The sequence below is a fragment of the Bos grunniens genome, chromosome 2, assembly GCF_055505025.1.
Source record: "Bos grunniens cultivar Pamir isolate PY7600 chromosome 2, Bosgru_T2T1.0, whole genome shotgun sequence".
NCBI lineage: Eukaryota > Metazoa > Chordata > Mammalia > Artiodactyla > Bovidae > Bos > Bos grunniens.
Window position 1 is genome coordinate 99096086 of NC_141166.1, and position 20614 is coordinate 99116699.

The 20614-nt window shown below is 39.1% G+C and overlaps 1 protein-coding gene across 48 annotated transcripts in view; it reads left to right on the forward strand.

The window, feature by feature from the left end:
* Positions 1–20614, forward strand: part of PKP4 (plakophilin 4) — a 258819-nt gene that overhangs the window by 124178 nt on the left and 114027 nt on the right. For 35 of the 48 annotated variants that reach the window (XM_086354216.1, XM_086354067.1, XM_086354075.1 and 32 more), the window contains one exon: positions 8522–8634. The exons of 3 other annotated variants lie outside the window; for them this stretch is intronic. Coding sequence is in view for 19 of the 45 variants with exons in the window: in XM_086354067.1 (XP_086210193.1) it covers positions 8522–8634 (113 nt within the window). In the remaining 26 variants the exon portion in view is untranslated. Of the gene's footprint in view, positions 1–8521; positions 8635–13896; positions 13977–18772; positions 19009–20614 lie in introns of all 48 variants that reach the window. 10 more of the 48 variants (XM_086354234.1, XM_086354376.1, XM_086354313.1 and 7 more) reach the window with 3 other exon arrangements.

Here is a 20614-nt window from a genome sequence, read left to right on the forward strand (position 1 = left end):
TTAGGCACTGATTACATCAAATAATGATCATGTCAGTTTACTTCTTTGAGTCTAAGCAGTACTCAGACTTTCCTGCTGAGTTGTGTAGGTATGGAAAGGTGTGTCATCCCCTGGTGTGGTGTACCTGTATTGCTAATGTGAATGGGTTTTTAATGCACAGATATACATCTTTTAAAATTATGTATTTTAATTTATATTAAGATGATTATATAAATGGAGAAGGCAATGGCAACCCACTCCAGTGCTCTTGCCTGGAAAATCCATAAAAGCATTAGAAATCAGGATTTCAATTATTTTAATACTGAGATAATACTGTTTTTAAAAGGAGTCAATTTAAAGAGAAATATTTAATTAAAGGAAGTACAGGTCAAGGAGAAGGAAACAGATTGAGGAGTCCTGAGGTTAAGATATTTTCCAATGAGAAAGATTTAAGCATTAACCTGAGAGGAAACACCGACAATTCAGGAAAGAGAAGCAAGATTCTAGAAGAGGCAAGAGGGCGTGGAGAGGCCGGCCTTCGACAAGAAGGGGACACTGCCCCCACCAAGCCTGGAAGAGAAAGAATTAGCGGAAATTTGGGGGCAGGATCACTAATGACCTGATAGGAATACCTGCTGCTATTTCTTAATTGTCACCATCACAGTGTTAGTAACTATTATAGCCACTCTTGAATTAGTGAGTCAGTTAGAACAGCCTGAAGTAAATAGATCTAGTGATGCAAGTGGGCAACTGTAATCGGATGGCATGACCCCCAAACAGTGAGCTTTTGCACATGTTTGGAGGAATAATCGTCTCCAACAATTAAGGGGAAAGAGAGCATGGCTTAATACAAGAGTGTAAGAGGGAGTATGATTACAGATTCAGCTGACAGGGGGTCTATGAGGAATCCTATGTACAACTTCATGCTAGTAAGTAGAGGTAATGAGCCAGTGATGGCCAGCTTCCTGCTCTGGGCACCTCAGCTGTGATGTTTGAAGAATGCATAGTCTTCACCAGAGAGAGGTCAGAAGAAGCATATTTTCAGGAAAGAACTACATTTCAGTTAAAGCGTATAGTGGGAGAGTCTTCTTAGTAACCTTGAGATGGAGAATATTCTGAGTAAAAAAAATGACAAGTTTATAAACAATTTGCAAACTGGAGTGAGGCTTCCATAGGGCACAGGTGGAAAGAGCCATGAAATATGTGACTGCTGGCCATCAGTGAGAAATTAATGAAGCTGCGAGAGGCCCTGAGGCCACAAGAGGGTGAAGAATACCTTGTTTTCAATGCCAGCGCCAGGGTCCTTGACACTGTGGTCTGGGTTGGAGCTCTTCCTGCTAATTGAAGGAAATGAAAGCAGAAGAACCTAATGCTTGTTGGGCTTCTTGAAGCCAGTGGCAGGAGACATGACTAGGTATGCAGTATTATTTCTGTCTGAAAGAAACACTGAATCACAATCTAAAGTCTCTTAGGACTGAGGTACGTGGAGTTTAGGTAAAGGTAAACCTAAATAGAAAGGGAGATGATAGAGCTTTCACTCCAAGTGAGCAGCAGGAACAGATTTCACTTGAAATGAGCAGCAGGAACAGGTGGGTAAGAAAAAGACCCAACTAGAAGTCTCAGAAATGGAAAATATTGCCATTGGAAAAAAGTATAACAGATGACATGAACCCTTAACAAGGCAAACAGGGAAATAGTGAATTGAAAGAAATACTAAGAAGTTCCCCCTGAATAAAGCTTAGAAAAATTCAGAGAAAATATGAAAAAGCTGTGGAGACTCCCATTTCTGGTATATTCAGTACCCTAACTAGTCTTCCCCTAAAAGAAACTAAATATGTATACTGAATAAAGTGCTTAAATTGTCTTTTCAAAAGCAAGGCTAAGCTGCCAAGAAAGTAAAGAACTCATAGAAACGAAAACCAAAATGAAAGTGAGACTCCTAAGCCAAGTAAACAGTAAACCTGGCTTCCACCCTGAAGGTGTGTGTCAAGCCTAGGTGATCTTGAGCACACTGTGTGCCCTCTGAGGACAGCCTACTGTGGGGAGTCTAATGGGCTATCCCTCGCCCAAACCTAAAGCATTAGTGCAAGGGTGTTGAGAAACCTGGCCCCCTGACAGTGTATGATAGCTGTGCGAGAAGAGGGTACCTAAGTGGCCAATAAGCATATGAAAACATGTTGTTTAGCAGGGAAACACAAAATAAAATAAATGCAAGATACTACTCCATGCCTATCATTCCATGCCTTTACAAAAAGAAAAAAATGAAAAGAAATTTAAGCCCCCACATGCAGATTGGCATCAGTGAGAATGTACATGAACTGGAACTCTCATACAATGCTGACTGGAATGTAAATTGGTACAACCACTTTGGAAGGTAGCGTAATAATCATTATCAAGTAAATTTGAAGATGTACACAGCCTTCAACTCAACAATTCCATATCTAAGACTCTAATGGAACTGTCTGGCACACGTGTATAGATGATTTATACAAAGATGCTTGTTTTGCAGCATGTTGATAATTGCACAAAATTGGAAACAACCCAAGGGTTCATTATGATGAGAACATACACATATACTGTGCCGTAGTCATACAATAGAATATTGTTGAGCAATGGAAATAAATGAACTGGGTCTAGGTGTACTGATATTGATAAATCTCAAAATCATATTGTAATAAAAGCAATCTGCAGAACACTGGGTGTTTTGTATACCATTGATATAAATTGTATGAATATGCAAAGTGATGCTATGTATTATTTATGGTACTGTATGTATGGAGTGTTAAAGGCTTTATATATGGAGTAGTAATAACATAAAATATTCATGTGAATATTAAACACCAAATTCAAGATAATGGTTTCTTCTGGAGAGAAAAGGAGAGAGAGAGAAATAAGATCCAGGAAAGAGAAACCAGGGGATTTCATTGTATCTGTAATACTTTATTTCTCAAAAAACTTGAAGCAAATGTAGCCAAAGAGTAAGATTTGCTAGACCTAGGTCAGATTTGCCAAAGCTCATTGTGTTATTGTCTGTACTTTTTCAGTACATTTAAAGAATCTCACAATTTTAAAAACTAGGAGTGAGAGAAAACTTCCTGTCATTCTGTAAAAGAATCCGAAAACAATACCATCTCAGGTTGGGTTCTCACTGAAGTGGGGTTTTCATGCAGAGTGTGTATTACAGATCAGCTCTTATGGAGGAGAGGGGAAGAAAAAGCAGGCTTGGGCACTGGGGTCAGGGGCGTCCACATACTATGCCAGGAAGTTAAGCTGATGGCAAAGTCTAAAGCATGTCTGAACCTGGCTTTTCTCTTCTCATCTCAGTCAGTGCTGCACGCAGCCTGCCCAGAAGGATATAACTTCCTGGGTCACGAAGGCTCTCTTCAGCTGAGGGACCCCTGAAGGCATGACCTCTGAGGCAGCGAGTCTTTCCTTGGGCCTCCTCAGCCACACATTTCTGTCTACCATACAAGATCATGAAAGTGAATCTTTATGTTTTCTTCTGTCCGCTTGACTCTCAGAGAATGATTTTTGATATACTTACCTGAGAGAGATGAAGTAAATATAAACAAAAGCTTCCAAACACATGTGAACTGACTCCATTTTTATAGCATGTCAGTAGCCTTGACTTTCTTTCTAACCTTGATTATGGTCTTGTTTAACAGAATTTAAGGGGAAGTTGTGATGTACTAAATCACTGGCAGAAGATTTTAACATTATTGCCTTGCTCTTCTCTAAGGATCCTCCCATAATTTAGATGCCCAGTTTTGGAGACAGTGGTAAGGGTCAGATTTCACACATTATGTTGAGAGGATTAAAAAAAAATTAAAATTTAGGGATGGTATCACAGCATAATCCTCTTGATGAGTATTATTTTGGAAATCATTAGAGGTGTTTTTATATGACTATGTAATACTGTCTTCCTTGTCAATCAATCTTAAGAATCCAGTGGAGACAAAATTGTCAAATGTTTATATCATACTCATTCATCTTGATGGCAGTCACATGTGGGAGTTCAACTTATATTCTTTGGAATTAGTGTAATATTAATAATTTTACAACAAAGTGTACATATATTTTGCTTGTAAATGTTCACAAGTATTAGGTAACCTGAATAGATTCAATGCTTTACAGCTTCCTGAGAGTCTGCTGTGGAGGCTTTAACTATGTTCTACTTGTGAGAAGGGTGGGCAAATAATGGGTGAAATGGGTTTAATAAAAGTAGCCAGTGATGTTCAATATTATAGACTCTGCAGCTAGGAGGGATACAAGGTGGACTTTACTCAGTCCAAATGAGTGTTAAAGGAATTGCCCAACTTCTAAAAAAAATCAGCTGCATCATGGGTACTGAGGCTCTTCTCATAACTTGACAACTGTAAATGATTTCTAGAGGTCTTTCAGTCAGAGTTTCTAGTTGCAATAAAAAGAGACTAACATGGCTAATTATGCAGGGGGAAAATACTTATTAGTGGTTATTCGTGAATTCCCATGTTTGTTGCCAGGACTGGAGAACAAACTTTGAGACTGAGCTCTCAGAAATAGTGTCCAAATCAAGGAAACACTGGCACTGCCATCAAGTATAAACACAGTTTGTGTGGAGGTTATTTCCATGTTAGAAACTTGGCCTCGATTTCTACCACAGGAAGTGCAGCAAGAAGGTGAAAGGAAGAGAGGAAACGAGCTTCGTGTTTTCTGATGTCAACATCTTGGTTTCAGCATCCTGGTCACAGTCTGGCACCTTCTCGGCAGAGCTGAAGTTGCCTGTATCTGCTTCAGAGGGAAGGAATTATGGGACATTAAGTTCCATTGTCTGCCTTCAAGCAGGAAATTTCCCAAATATTTCCTTGAAAGGATGCTCAAAAGACCATAGGCAGCTATAGACATAATTAAACAAAAAAAAAACTACTAAAATAGATTTTTTTTTCTACGAATGGAAATTTTTCTACTGTTCTAGTATAAAACATACCTTAATCCTATCCTGGTAACTTTTGGCCATCCCAAAATGAAACCCTCCAGTCCTCAATCCTTAGTAGCCACTGAACTAAGAACTCAAAAGTTATATAATGTGTTGGCGGATATTTTGAGATGCACGGATGGTCCTTGCGTGGCCCAGCTTGGTATAAGCAGCATCTTCCAGGAAAAGAGGTGTATAGTAAACAATCTGCAATGGTATACAATCCAACTGCCAGTGCATGAGAGTCATATTTGATTCCTGGATCAGGAAAATCCCCTGGAGAAGAAAATGGCAACCCACTCCAGTATTCTTGCCTGGAAAATACCATGGACAGAGGAACCTGTCAGGCTATAGTCCATGGAGTCACACAGAGTTAGGTCCTATAGTCCTTGGGGTCACAGGGAGTCAGACATGGCTGAGCAACTGAGCATACACACACACAAAATAATTGAAAGAATGGAAGTGTATCACAAAAGCTATGATGCTGTTTAAGGACAAAGACTGTGAAGTAAACGTAATAGTATTTGTCCTTAAAATCAGTGATCTTAGCCTGGAACTGAATATTATGCAATTATTATCGATCTGGTGTTTTATGGCTGAACATTGATCAGAAGCCTGTGATCCAGGAATTGTTAAGTAGAGGTAGGCAGTGTCCCCCTTACCCATTATGATCCCATTTTACAGCATTGTTGGGCCAACAGTTCAGTTCAGTCACTCAATCATGTCTGACTCTTTGCAACCCCATGGACTGCAGCACGCCAGGCCTCCCTGTCCATCACCAACTCCTGGAGTTTAACCAAACTCATGTCCATTGAGTTGGTGATGCCATCCAACCTTCTCATCCTCTGTCGTCCCCTTCTCCTCCTGCCCTCAATCATCCCCAGCATCAGGGTCTTTTCCAATGAGTCAACTCTTCTCATGAGATGGCCAAAGTATTAGAGTTTCAGCTTCAACATCAGTCCTTCCAATGAACACCCAGGACTGATCTCCTGTAGGATGGACTGGTTGGATCTCCTTGCAGTCCAAGGGACTCTCAAGAGTCTTTTCCAACACCACAGTTCAAAAGCATCAATTCTTCGGCGCTCAGCTTTCTTTACAGTCCAACTCTCACATCCATACATGACCACTGGAAAAGCCATAGCCTTGATTAGACGGACCTTTGTTGGCAAAGAAACATCTCTGCTTTTTAATATGCTGTCTGAGGTGGTCATAACTTTCCTTCCAAGGAGTAAGCGTCTTTTAATTTCATGGCTGCAATCACCATCTGCAGTGATTTTGGAGCCCCAAAAAACAAAGTTTCTCACTGTTTCCATTGTTTCCTCATCTATTTGCCATGAAGTGATGGGACCGGGTGCCATGATCTTCGTTTTCTGAATGTTGAGCCTTAAGCCAACTTTTTCACTCTCCTCTTTCACTTTCATCAAGAGGCTCTTTAGTTCTTCTTCACTGTCTGCCATAAGGGTGGTGTTATCTACGTATCTGAAGTTATTGATATTTCTCCTGGCAATCTTGATTCCAGCTTGTGCTTCATCCAGCCCAGCATTTCTCATGATGTACTCTGCATATAAGTTAAATAAGCAGGGTGACAATATACAGCCTTGACGTACTTCTTTTCTTATTTGGAACCAGTTTGTTGCTCCATGTCCAGTTCTAACTGTTAACTTCCTGACCTGCATACAGGTTATTCAAGAGGCAGGTCAGGTGGTCTGGTATTCCCATCTCTTTCAAAATATTCCACAATTTGTTGTAATCCACTCAGTCAAAGGTTTTGATAAGTCAGTAAAGCAGAAATAGATGTTTTTCTAGAACTCTCTTGCTTTTTTGATGATCCAGCGGATGTTGGCAATTTGATCTCTGGTTCCTCTGCCTTTGCTAAAACCAGCTTGAACATCTGAAAGTTCATGGTTCACTTATTGCTGAAGCCTGGCTTGAAGAATTTTGAGCATTACTTTACTAGCGTGTGAGATGAGTGCAATTGTGCAATAGTTTGAGCATTCTTTGGCATTGCCTTTCTTTGGGATTGGAATGAAAACAGACCTTTTCCAGTCCTGTGGCCACTGCTGAGTTTTCCAGATTTGCTGGCATATTGATTGAAGCACTTTCACAGCATCATCTTTTAGGATTTGAAATAGCTTAACTGGCATTCCATCACCTCCACTAGCTTTGTTCGTAGTGATGCTTCCTAAGGCCCACTTGACTTCACATTCCAGGATGTCTGGCTGTAGCTGAGGGATCACACCATCGTGATTATCTGGGTCATGAAGATCTTTTTTGTATAGTTCTGTGTATAGTTCTTCAGTGTAACAACTGTTACTACTGCTGTATATTCTCCCACACCAACTGGGCTCCTTAGGAAAGAAATGTCGATATCAGAAAGCAATAAGAGTTCACGGACTGTTTTCTTAAGAATGATTCTAAGAATAGTTTGTAGAATTTGTTCAGCCAGTGCTGCCAAGTAGTTTTACCTTTGCCTAATCTCACAGGGAGTTAATTCACTTTCCAATCGAATTGTATTTTACTGTCATAGATAGTATGTTGTCAATAATATTATTATTAACAGAACTAAGGTAGTTCTATGTCTGATTAGTTCCTTTGCTTAAGGTGCATCTCCCTGGTGTTTTGAACCAGTAGCGAGCGTCCAATTAAACCACTTACAGTTCAGCATTTGCTTTGAGTAGACTTGTAAGGAGTTAATATGGCACAGGGGAGCTTGAGGTGTTATTGGAGATGTTATTTGTGGCCTAAAGCCTTTAGAGCGTACATGATTTATAGATAGTTTATAGCATGGCCTGCTTTCTATATATTAAAATCCTGTTAAGATAACAATGAGATAAGTACAAATAATGTTAAAAGATTTCTCTTAGAATAGAATACTTGCCTTCGTGATGCATCATAGTATGAAAAATATAATTTCTGTAGACAATCTTCCATCTTTTTAATACAATTTTAAGTTCTATATTATGACTCAGACTTGTTCATTATTTTTTCTCTTGTCCCTTCATACAGTGACACATGAATGCATTTGTGACAGTAGGAAAAATGTGTTTGTATTATAGATAAATATAACAGACTTTTTTGTGGTATTGTAATGTTTTTTTTTTTCTTAACAATTGAATGGTTTTGTATCTAATACTGTCAAGCGAGTCTCATCACAGGAATTTACTTTTTTTAATGCTGAGCTAACATACAGTATGAGAGATGAAAATATTAGCTGTTGAGGATGAGGAGATTATTTATATTGGTTGGTGTGCCTCTAATGTAAGGACTCTGCAACCCTTACATTACATCCCTGTGGCATAAGTACTATTTGAAGACCTCAATTAGAACCAAAGGAAAAAAAGGCCAAATAAGGATTTACGTAATTTCAGTTCAAACAGATTGAAATTCTAGTGCCTTTAAGTTTGTTTGTAAGAGTTCAAATCAGTAGGTTGTTTAGGCCCACAATTCCATCCAAAACCCTGCTCTCGTAAGACCGCACTATAGTGTTATGTTTGGGCATGTTCCTGTGTTTCTTGTGACATACATGAGTTCATGTATCTGCCTGAGCAACCCGGTGCTTTATGTTCCTTTTATTTCCTTGAATCACAGGAGCTTCAGTTTCAGCGACTCACCCGAGAACTGGAGGTGGAAAGGCAGATTGTTGCCAGTCAGCTAGAAAGATGTAGGCTGGGAGCAGAATCACCAAGCATCGCCAGCACCAGGTACAGGGCCAATGGCTCTATCTTTTTTTTTTTTTTTTTTAGTTTGCAAGCTTATTTTTTTTAATAGAAATTTATTTATTTTAATTGGAGGCTAATTACCTTACAATATTGTATTGGTTTTGTCATACATCAACATGAATCTTCCGTGGGTGTACACGTACTCAGGGCTGGTGCACTGGGATGACCCAGAGGGATGGTATGGGGAGGGAGGTGGGAGGGGTGTTCAGAATGGGGAACACGTGTACACCCATGGCTCTTTTTAAATGCCTTTATCTTCTTAACCGCCTTCAAGTCACGGGCCACATTAATTGTCCTAGATGCAGCAGATGATGCTTTTAGTGTTGTCACTGTTAACTTGTCTTCCTAAAATTGATACCACCAATGTCAATTTATTCTAATTTTAAGAAACCTCTTGCAATATTGATTATCCTTCGGTTTTGTACTTGAAGTGTTTTATACGGCACTGGTACGATTCTCTAACAAAAGCCACTAAGCTGCCTTTAGAAATTTGATTTATTATATGTAGACAAAGTTAATGAATGGTTTTAACAATTAATTGCTAATTATTTGGTAAAGCTAATTGATTTTGGAAACCTGATATTGGTTTTTTGTTTTTTTTCTTTTTTAACTAAGAAGTATTTCCAAGTAATAGCATTTAGCTAGCTTTGAAAAATGCCTTCAATTTACCTTGAGTTTTCTAGAACTCTGTAAAAATACTATATGAAATGATTACGATTTGAAATAATTGTATATTCAAATCAGCACAAAACGAGTTTATTACTGGACCAAAAAAACCTTTAATCACAAGTATTGTTTTATATTTAAATAACTTGTTACGCTATTTTAAAACATCATTAGAACATGAATTACTGCCACAACTCCAACTGGTGAGTCACTGTTGACCCAACCTGTGGGTTTCTTCCTTAGTATTTACATATTCCAGGAAAGCCGACTATGCAATACTTCTGTTGCTTGCATTTTTAAGCTTAGTTTGTTTATTTCTAAGTAGGTGTGTGCCCGTAGTAACTTGTCTCTCAGTTGTTTCTAACATCATATTTGTTGTACTTCTCAGTATCTCCTATTATTCATAGCCAAAAAATCCTACTTGGTGAGTAGAATGCTGTTTGTAGCTGATTGCTATCCATTTAAAATTACTAGACAGATAAATTGTATTCTCATGAATTTTTTCATCTTTGATCCTTAACAGTTATGCACATACGTATGTTTAGTACATCATGAAGCATGCAAATAAAGAAAACTTTAAACAAAGATATCAAATAATGTGAACATTTTAAAAACATCAGTTTTTTTAAGATGAGAAATTATAAGCAAGGTATAAAATTATAAGTCAAAAATTTCTAACATATAACTCAATTAGATAATTTATTAAGAAAGTTAAAATTGTCAAAACAAAAATTTGTTTTAATTTTACCCAGTTTTTTTTTAAGGTTATCTGTATCTTCAGCACAAAAAAGAGCAGTTCACAAGCTCAATAATGTAGTGTTGAACATTTCCGAAAAGTATGAACCAACAGATTTTTTTCAAATATAATTTATACTATTAGAAAAATTAAATCAATATTTAAAGAATTCAGTTAAGATGTTTATTCTGACAATTTAGACAACGAAAATGAACATAAAAGTTTCTCAGTAAGCTCCTAGAAATACTTGATATTCAATAATATAGGTCAATACCTAGAAGAAATAGTAAAGGAGCAAAGAAAATCCTCAGGTTCTAGAAATACAGAACCAGAAGCCAGGGTCACGAGTATTTGAGCTGCCAGTGCAGGAGGCCTGGGCATAGTCAAGCCCCCAGCAAAGCACTAGAGTCTTAGGTTTAATACTCCTTTAGGGACCAAAGAGTGAGGCCTTGTGTGCTCGTGGTGGTACACTTGAACTTAGAAACATAAGCCATGGGCCTCAAATGCACTCTTGGACAACCCCAGGCCTGTACCCCATGTGAATTTAGAGTCCAAATGTAACCATATGCATTGTTTAAGAATCTCCAGCTGAGAAACTAACATCACCAAAGATGAGCTCACAATCAGATAATTAAAAACTCAAGTAAAAAAAAAAACTCAACCATGAGAAGAATCAGCAGGCCAGAGAGTAGGACTTAAAACTAAGAACTTAATATCATAGGAGAAAGTCTGACAGGTATGTACAGGAAGACAAATACAAATGCTTACTATATCATTTGGAAAAGTAAAAACTTAGAATCAGGATAGATATGGGAAATAAACTGTGAATCAGTTCAGTTCAGTTCAGTCGCTCAGTTGTCTCCGACTCTTTGCGACCCCATGAATCGCAGCACATCAGGCCTCCCTATCCATCACCAACTCCTGGAGTTCACCCAAACTCATGTGCATTGAGTTGGTGATGCCATCCAGCAATCTCATCCTCTGGCGTCCCCTTCTCCTCCTGCCCCCAGTCCCTCCCAGCATCAGGGTCTTTTCCAATGAATCAACTCTTCACGTGAGGTGGCCAAAGTATTGGAGTTTCAGCATCAGCATCAGTCCTTCCAATGAACACCCAGGACTGGTCTCCTTTAGGATGGACTGGTTGGATCTCCTTGCAGTCCAAGGAACTCTCAAGAGTCTTCCCCAACACTACAGTTCAGAAGCATCAGTTCTTCGGTGCTCAGCTTTCTTCACAGTCCAACTCTCACATCCATACATGACCACTGGAAAAACCATAGCCTTGATTAGACGGACCTTTGTTGGCAAAGTAATATCTCTGCTTTTTAATATGCTGTCTGGGTTGGTCATAACTTTCCTTCCAAGGAATAAGCATTTTTTAATTTCATGGCTGCAGTCATCATCTGCAGTGATTTTGGAGCCCCCAAAAATAAAGTCTGACACTGTTTCCACTGTTTCCCCATCTATTTGCTATGAAGTGATGGGACCAGATGCCATGATGTTAGTTTTCTGAATGTTGAGCTTTAAGCCAACTTTTTCACTCTCCTCTTTCACTTTCATCAAGAGGCTTTTTAGTTCCTCTTCACTTTCTTCCATAAGGCTGGTGTCATCTGCATATCTGAGGTTATTGGTATTTCTCCCGGCAATCTTGATTCCAGCTTGTGCTTCTTCCAGCCCAGTGTTTCTCATGATGTACTCTGCATATAAGTTAAATAAGCAGGGTGACAATATACAGCCTTGACGTACTCCTTTTCCTATTTGGAACCAGTCTGTTGTTCATACAGGTTTCTCAAGAGGCAGGTCAAGTGGTCTGGTATTCCCATCTCTTTCAGAATTTCCCACAGTTTATTGTGATCCACACAGTCAAAGGCTTTGGCATAGTCAATAAAGCAGAAATAGATGTTTTTCTGGAACTCTCTTGCTTTTTCGATGATCCAGCGGATGTGGGCAATTTGATCTCTGGTTCCTCTGCCTTTTCTAAAATCAGCTTGAGCTGTGGAAATTCACTGTGAGTAAGTAAACTCAAGAGCCATTAAAATGAAATAACTACATGTGTCAACATGGACATATTTGCAAAACAGACTTTTGAGTGAAAACTACAAGTTACAAAAGAATAGATATGAGGTTATCCTTATGAACATTTAAAAATATATGTGATACTGAATTTAAATAGTGTTTAGTATTGTTTATACATCAGTGCATCTCTAGTAGAATTATAAAAAATATTTCTGGATGATACCAATTTAAGATAGTGGTACCTCTAGGGAAGAAAGGGAAGGAGGGAACTATTAGGAATTCAGCTTTAGCCAAATCTGTAACATTTTATTCAAGATTGCCATCTGAAATAAACATAACAAAAATATTAATATTGATTATACAAGGGGATTATTGGTACATGCCTGGTGATTAGATACTTTTCTGTACTAAAAGTTTTAAAAGATGAACTAAATTTAGGGTTATATAGTTTGAATTAGGTTATTCCACAAGTTTGTTAGAAATTGGTTAGTAAAATCATGTGGGTGGTTTGTGGCTTTGTGTCTGATTCTCAGTGCCCAGCTTGGTGCCTGGCATGGCACTGGAGCTCAGCCGGAGAATGTGGGTGAATGAGTGGGTCCTGCAGAAATGGGAGCCTGGCTGACCCAAGAAAGAGGGAAAGTATGCACAGATGTGTGTGCCACACTGCAGTATTGGAGGCCCCCAAGGCACGGTAGTGCTAGGATGTGTCCTAAAAGCACCTTGTGGCTTTTGAGATTGGAAGAGTAAAGCTGGCCTTTGATTCTGGAGCACTGGGAACCCGTGAAGATGAGTGTCACCTTCCATTAGGTCTGTAAAGTAGACATGTTGAAACACGTTGTAGTTGGAGGCAGTTGTTCTGATAGTGTAGGGTGAGGTCAGAATGAAGAGAGGCCAGGCAGCAGGACAGGAATCTGTTATGGAACCTTAGGGGTTGAGAAGAAAGTGGGTTTCTTTATTCTGTGAATTCTTCTTGGAATGATAACTGACTCACTTTGATTGTCCTGGTCCCATCTCAGTTGGATTCTTATGTATTCTTGATATCCCCAACTAAGTGCTAATCAACTCTTACAGCCTTTCCCATATTTCTCCAGGGAAGTCACCTCTTCATCTAAACTCATAACTGTTCCTCTGTGCATGTATTAGCCTCCTATGAGGTGGTAAGGCCCACCCCAGCCCCCACCCCCACAGCCCTGGCCCCTGCTAAGTGTTCATTGAATGAATAATGTTATTTAATGAAGCTCAGTTTGGTTTAAGTTCCTCAGGTAAGCATGCTTTACTGTTGGTCACTTACTTGATATTCTCGCCTTCTCATATCTGCGTTTTCACACCTTTCAGTGTGCTTTTTGGTGGACCTTTAGGAAGACTATTGATGCAGTTACTTTGCCCAGGTTTAACACTGGCAAGAGCCATTGAGAAAATAGTGTCAGTGAAGGGAGATAGGCTTTTACTGTATCACTTGAGAGATCCCCCTTTTGTCTGCCAATCCCCACCAACAGTCTCAGAAGCAGAATCTAAAGATAAAGAAAATAGCTCTCAGACCCAAACCCCCTTTCCTTTCAGCCATTTCTGATTTGCTCGAAGGACCTTAAAAGTGCCATCACTGCTTCCAGCCAGGAAGCTTCCTTTCAGGATTCAGGTCCTTCTTACTTGGAAGTGAGGAGGATGGAGTCTTTCAACAGGGTAGAGGATTTGAAAACCAGTTCTCTTCCACATTGTTTGATTTAGATCCTGTGTCAGAGTTTGTAAGGTGATCTGTAAGATTTTATTTTTCCAAGTCCAGATATGATCTAACAGGGTAACAAAAAGCATACTTCGATTTACTTTTTCAGTTGTCTGAAGTTCTTGCCATATTGGCCTCACCAGGTGAACAAGGAGGAGGCAGTGGCAGGAGGGCCTATCGAACGAGTGAGTGAGTATAAGTTGCTCAGTCGTGTCTGACTCTTTGCGACCCTATGGACTATAGTCCATGCAGTTCTCCAGGCCAGGACACTGGAGTGGGTAGCCTTTCCTTTCTCCAGGGTATCTTCCGAACCCAGGGATCGAACCCAGGTCTCCTGCATTGCAGGTGGATTCTTTACCAGCTGAGCCACAAGGGAAGTCCAAGAATACTGGAGTGGGTAGCCTATCCCTTCTCCAGTGGATCTTCCCGACCCAGGAATCGAACCGGGGTCTCCTGTATTACAGGTGGATTGTTTACCAACTGAGCTATGAGGGAAGCCCCACCTATTGAATAAATGACTCTAATATTGTGCTCAATAATATACTGTGGAGCCCTCTCCCACATGGCTGTAAAGACAAGCAATTTGGTTTCCTCACATATGTAGTACCAAAGATGAATTTTGAACCCTGCCATGAGGTGTCTCCATTTTATAGTAGGGAAACTGGACCTTTGCATGCATGTGGTTATTTAGGAAGTGTCCTAAAAAGTGAGATAGCTGCCTTTGGCAGGTCTCTTGCAATATGCCTTGCTGAGAACGTTTGAAAACTCTTAATTATTATCGATGACTAGGTTTTCTATTAATGACTGTTTGGAAGTAGTAGTCTTCTAAACTAGGTAGTAATAAAAATTCCCGTTTGCAATACGACTTTTCATTTGTTTTATTTACTACAAAAAAACATTAGTAACACTAGTAGTAACATCAGCAATATCAATATACAATCATCCTTAATCTGGAATTAATGGTGCTTATATCCGAAGATGATATATCAGACCAAAAATAATCACTGCAAATTGAGAAATCTTGAAGGGGAGATACAGGGTTAGTTAATAGAAAAGTTAGAGACTTTCTGCCTTTGCACGAAGTATGCTATAGTTACCTGTGTATGTAACAGTTATCTATTTTAATATTCGGCTACAGAATTGTAAGCAAATTATACCTTTTCTGCATTTATAGTGAGTATAATATAGTTATTTATATATTTAATTTTTTTCCTCACTTAAAGTGGGCCTTGGAATCAGTTAATAAAGAAGATAGCAATTTTCCACATTTGTTTTGCATATACTACAGTTATCTATGTATCCAGCATTTCACCTTATAGAAAGTAGGCTGTGGAATCTGTTTATTTCTGCATTTGTAGTGAGTACGATATAGTTATCTATGTACTACTCAATATTTTACCTCTCTATGTATTTGACACGTTTGAAAAATTCAAAAACCAACAGTGGATGAGGGAATTAGGGCAAAGATAAAAATTAGGAAAATAAGATGAAGGAAAGGTTAAAATAGTATACAAAATGTTTCTTATTAGTATACCATGCACTGGCTCAAAGTAAAGAGCCACTTTGACTCTGTCCTGGTTGCCAGGCTAAAGAAAGAAACGTCAATGAATTACGTGATTTAGAGTGTCTGGAAGATAAGCACAAACCCGGTTGCTCAGGAGGATTTACTGTCCCTGGGGCTGAGACTTGAGAGGATTCTCTTGTGTGCCACTATTAGACCTCTGCACGATGAGGCAGGCAGCATGCCTGGTATTTCCTCTCTGAATTACAATACAGTATCAGGCTCATAGGGTTCTCCCTTTGGTTGCTAAAGAGTTTATGAATGGATAGAGAAGCAACTTAGCTAAAGTAATTCTCCAAGAGATCGATTCTGTCACTCCAGTTTGGTTGGGGAATGATATTAAGCCTATGTAGATGGAGGGGTCAATTTCAGGTCTCCACGCAGGCAGCCTGCCATGGTGATGTTCTGTCTGCAGAGCCTCTTGGAGTCGTGGGTGGCCTTGGGTTCCAAGGTGTGAGAGGTCCGTGTTGCAGATCACTGTGCAGGTGCGTGGTGCTCGTGCCTTAGCAACAGAAGTGGTCCTCAGGGAAGGCTGAGGTATGTACAGCTCATCTCAGGAGAATCTCAGAGCACAGGCACCTCAGAGGAAAATAATGCCCTTTAAAAGTTCTGCTTCCCATGGGCTGAGCAACCACCTTCAAATCCAAATTTCCATGAATGTAGGATTTATTCTTTTTCTCTTTGCAGTATCATCAGTAGGGTGTTTTTCTCACCTCAGCTGATTTAGCGAGGGAACTTAGACTTACTCTGCCTACGTACACTTCCAAGGGCATAGAAGGGGACAAGGGTGTCCAAAGCTACATTCTTTTTAACTGACTGTGGAGTTACTTAGTTTGTAAAGTTCAAGAAAATATAAAGAGAAAAATCCTTAATTTTATCATTCATAGATAACCACTTTTTTAGATCAAGTTTACTGAAGTATAATTTACTTACAGTAAAATTTACCCTTGGTAGCATATGGTTCTATGGTTTTGGGCAATTTGTCGTTTAGTTGCATAACCACCATCATGATCAATATATAAAATGTTAACCGTTCAAAAGAGGCATCCACTTCTAAAAATTCGCTGCATTTCATTCTCTTCAAGAAAAGTTTGAGATAGTTCCCTCCAGCTAACTTTTGTCTTATTCCCAGAGCCCCACTTTAATATGCCACTTCTAAGTTTCAGTGGCTCCCACCAGCCTGAGGAGTTGTCAGGGAGACAAGTACTTGGAGCTGTACCCAAAGGATGCTAATTTAGCAGTGGTTAGAGATGACTACAGCCTTGCCATGGCAAGCTGCACTCGGGGTAGAGGACTTGGAACTACTGCAAGGTACATGCAGCCTTCCAGTATTCAGGTTATGGTCTGTATTGCATGTTTTATCCAAGCAGAGAAATTACACTAGTGGTCAGCTTACTGGGTAACAAAATTGTGAAAGGAGAAGAAAATATAGTTCAAAATGAAAAGTCAGTAAATATAAATATGATCTCACAATTCAAGAAATTATCTCTGAGATTTTATAGTACACAATTCCAAAACTATTTCTAATAGTAGGCTTAGAATCTTAGCAATGCCCAGAAATAGAAATTTCACTTCTCATTTACTTCTTGATAAAGGAGAAAGTTTATTTCTTTGGGACACATTGGTTCCACACATTTTACCTTCTAAGTAAATCGTAGCTTGCCTACTCCTTAAGATGAAGCACTAAATTTTCATTTATATTGAAGTCAAAAAGACATAGTTAAAAAGTGCATATTTTATTAATTGTGGAAAATACTAATGACAACTTTTGAAATTAAAGCTTAGTTTAAAATTGTTGCTTTGATTTTATTTTTTTTGCACATTGTTTTAAAATTTGTTTATGCCAGTTGGATACAGTTGGCTTCTTTGCGTTCTCTGTCCTTTAACTGGCTGTCGTTGGTATTGGGAAGTTACTCTAAACCCTGAAAAAACTCCTGTCCATATCTATCAACTGAATGAGGGGGGAAATGGGTGGCATTATTGAAATTAAAAAACTTCCCTCTCATCCTAAGATTATCTCTCCCTTTTGAGTTAGGTAAAGCTTTGCTAGAATAGAATTCTTTATGGTTTCAAAAAGGTCATACAATCTTGACACATAGTCTTCTTACCACCATTTAGGAAAAGGACTCTGTTATTTTTTAATGAAAAGATTTGATTCCCCACTGCCATTCAAACTTTTTTGTAATACTTTATAGGATAGTGCCCATCAGGCTTCTATTGATACTATTAAAAATTCTAAAAATGCCTTAGGGCTGACAGTCGCAGAAAAGGCTCTTTCATGGGTCAGGTCTTTTCTTCAGCAAGTATTTTTAGTCATTGTGAAATATACTTGCTCAATTGGAGAGTCTTTGAAAAGACTGAATGCTTATGCATTGACAGCTTATTACTTATTTAATGTACCACTTGAGGAAGATGCTTGATAAAGTTTTGTCCCTTTGACCTTGAGTACTCTTACCAGCCAAAACCTGGATTTTTTATAATAGTAATTTTATTGAGATATATTTCATATATCATAAACTTGATTCTTTTAATTGTATGAATGCCTTCACTAATTTTTAGTATATTCACAGAGCTGTGCAGTCATCACCACTGTCTAATTTAAGAACATTTTCACCATTCCGAAAAGAAACCCGCTACCCATTAGCACACTTCCCTGGTGGCTCGATGGTAAAGAATATGCCTGCAGTGTGGGGCACACAGGTTCGATCCCTGGGTTGAGAAGATCCCCTGGAGAAGGGAATGGCAACCTACTCTGGTATTCTTGCCTGACGAATCCTATGGACCGAAGCCTGGCAGGCTACAGTCCATGGGATCCCAAAGAATCAGACACGACTGAGTGACTTACACACGCACACTTATTAACACTCCTTCCCTATTCTTCCTTCCCCCTACCCCTAGGAACCAATAATCTATTTTCTGTCTCTATGGATTTGCCTATTCTGGACGTTTCCTATATAGCCTTTTGTAACTGGCTTCTTTCACTTACCATGGTAATTTCAAGGTTCATCCATGTTTTAAATATCAGTTCTTTATCCCTTTTTATCTCCAAATAATATTTTACTATATGGATATATCATATGTACATATTTGGGTTACAAGCTGGATTTAGAAAAGGCAGAGGAACCAGAGATCAACTTGCCAACATCTGGTGGGTCATAGAAAAAGCAAGGAAATTCCAAAAAGAAACATTGATTTCTGCTGTATTGACTATACTAAAGCCTTTGAGTATGTGGATCACAACAAACTGGAAAATGCTTAAAGAAATGGGAATACCGAACCACATTACCTGTCTTCCTGAGAAACCTGTATACAGGTCAAGAAGCAGCGGTTAGAATGTGACATAGGACAACAGACTGGTTCAAAATTGGGAAAAGAGTACGTTAAAGCTGTATATTGTCACCTTGCTTTTTTAACTTCTATACAGAGTATATCATGCAAAATCCTGAGCTGGATGACTCACAAGCTAGAATCAAGATTGCCAAGAAAAATATCAAAAGCCTCAGATATACAAATAACAGATGAATACTCCTTAATGGCAGAAAGTGAAGAGGAACTAAAGACCCTCTTGATGAAGGTGAAAGAGGAGAGTGAAAAGGCGGACGTAAAACTCAACATTCAAAAACCAAGATCATGGCATCAGGTCCCATCAGTTCAGTTCAGGTTAGTTCAGTCATGCCCGACTCTTTGTGACCCCATAGACTGCAGCATACCAGGCTTCCCTGTCTATCGCCAACTCCCAGAGCCTACTCAGACTCATGTGCATCATGTCGGTGATGCCATCCAACCATCTCATCCTCTGTCATCCCCTTCTCCTCCCATCTTCAATCTTTCCCAGCATCAGGGTCTTTTCCAATGAGTTGGTTCTTCGCATCAGGTGGCCCAAGTATTGGAGTTTCATCTTCAGCATCAGTCCGTCCAATGAATATTCAGTTCCCATCACTTCATGGCAAACAGATGGAAAAAAAATGGAAACAGTGACAGATTTTATTTTCTTGGGTTCCAAAATCACTGTAGATGATGACTACAGCCACAAAATTAAAAGATGCTTGCCCCTTGATAGAAAAGCTATGACAAACCTGGACAGCATATTAAAAAGCAGAGACATCCCTTTGCCAGCAAAGGTCCATATAGTCAAAGCTATGATTTTTCCAGTAGTTGAGGCTGGATGTGAGAGTTGGACTGTAAAGAACGCTAAGCACTGAAGAATTGATGGTTTTGAACTGTGGTGCTGGAGATAACTCTTGAGAGTCCCTTGGACAGTAAGAGAGCAAGCCAGTGAATCCTAAAGAAAATCAGTCCTGATTATTCATTGGAAGGACTGATGCTGAAGCTGAAGTTCCAATACTTTGGCCACTTGAACTCTTTGGAAAAGACTCTGATGCTGGGAAAGAGGAGAAGGGGATGACAGAGGGATTGATATGGTTGGATGGCATCATCAACTCAATGGACACGAGTTTGAACAAACTCAGGGAGATAGTGAAGGACAGGGAAGTCTGGCATGCTTGTCCATGAGGTTGCAAAGAGTCAGACACGACTTAGTGACTGAACAACAACATGGATATACTACATTTTGTTTATTCTTTTATCACCTAATGGGTTTTTTTGATTGTTTCCAGGCTTTTTAGCAACTGAGAATAATGCTATGTCTCAGATTTTAGGAGGAGAACATCCCAAGGGTTCTGCTCCCGGCATTCTTTCTTTGGCATCAGGAAGAGACACAGAGTAGTCAAGATTCCCCTCTGAGCCTCTCTATCTAAGCCTCTATCTGAGCCTCTCCTAATCCCTCCAAAGGACTTGCCTGCTTTTCTCTCTCCTTTGCTCTGTTATGGTAAACCATTGTATGTTGCTGAGTTAACTGAGTTAGTTTTAAGTGTGTAGTATGTAAGCTGTTTGAGAGTTCTCTGACACTCATCAATCAGCATGTAGTTCACCATATTTTCTTTCTTCACCTTGTGTTTGGTCACTGGTGACCCTTAATGGTCAAACAAACAAAAGCTCTCTATGTTGACTTAAAATTCAGACTAAATGAAGAATAAACTATTTGATATTTGAATGTAATTATCAGAAACCCTCTTCGGGATCACTATAGTGAATATTTAATAAATGGATGCTCTTGTGAACAAATTTAGTAACGGGATATGTTTATGATTCAACTCTCCTGTGTTAACATAGTAAAAGATACAAATGAGTTTGTGGCTGACTACAGCTCTATATAAGCCCTTTTCTGGAGCAAATTACTCAAGCACAGTTCTTTCAAAAGGCCTTT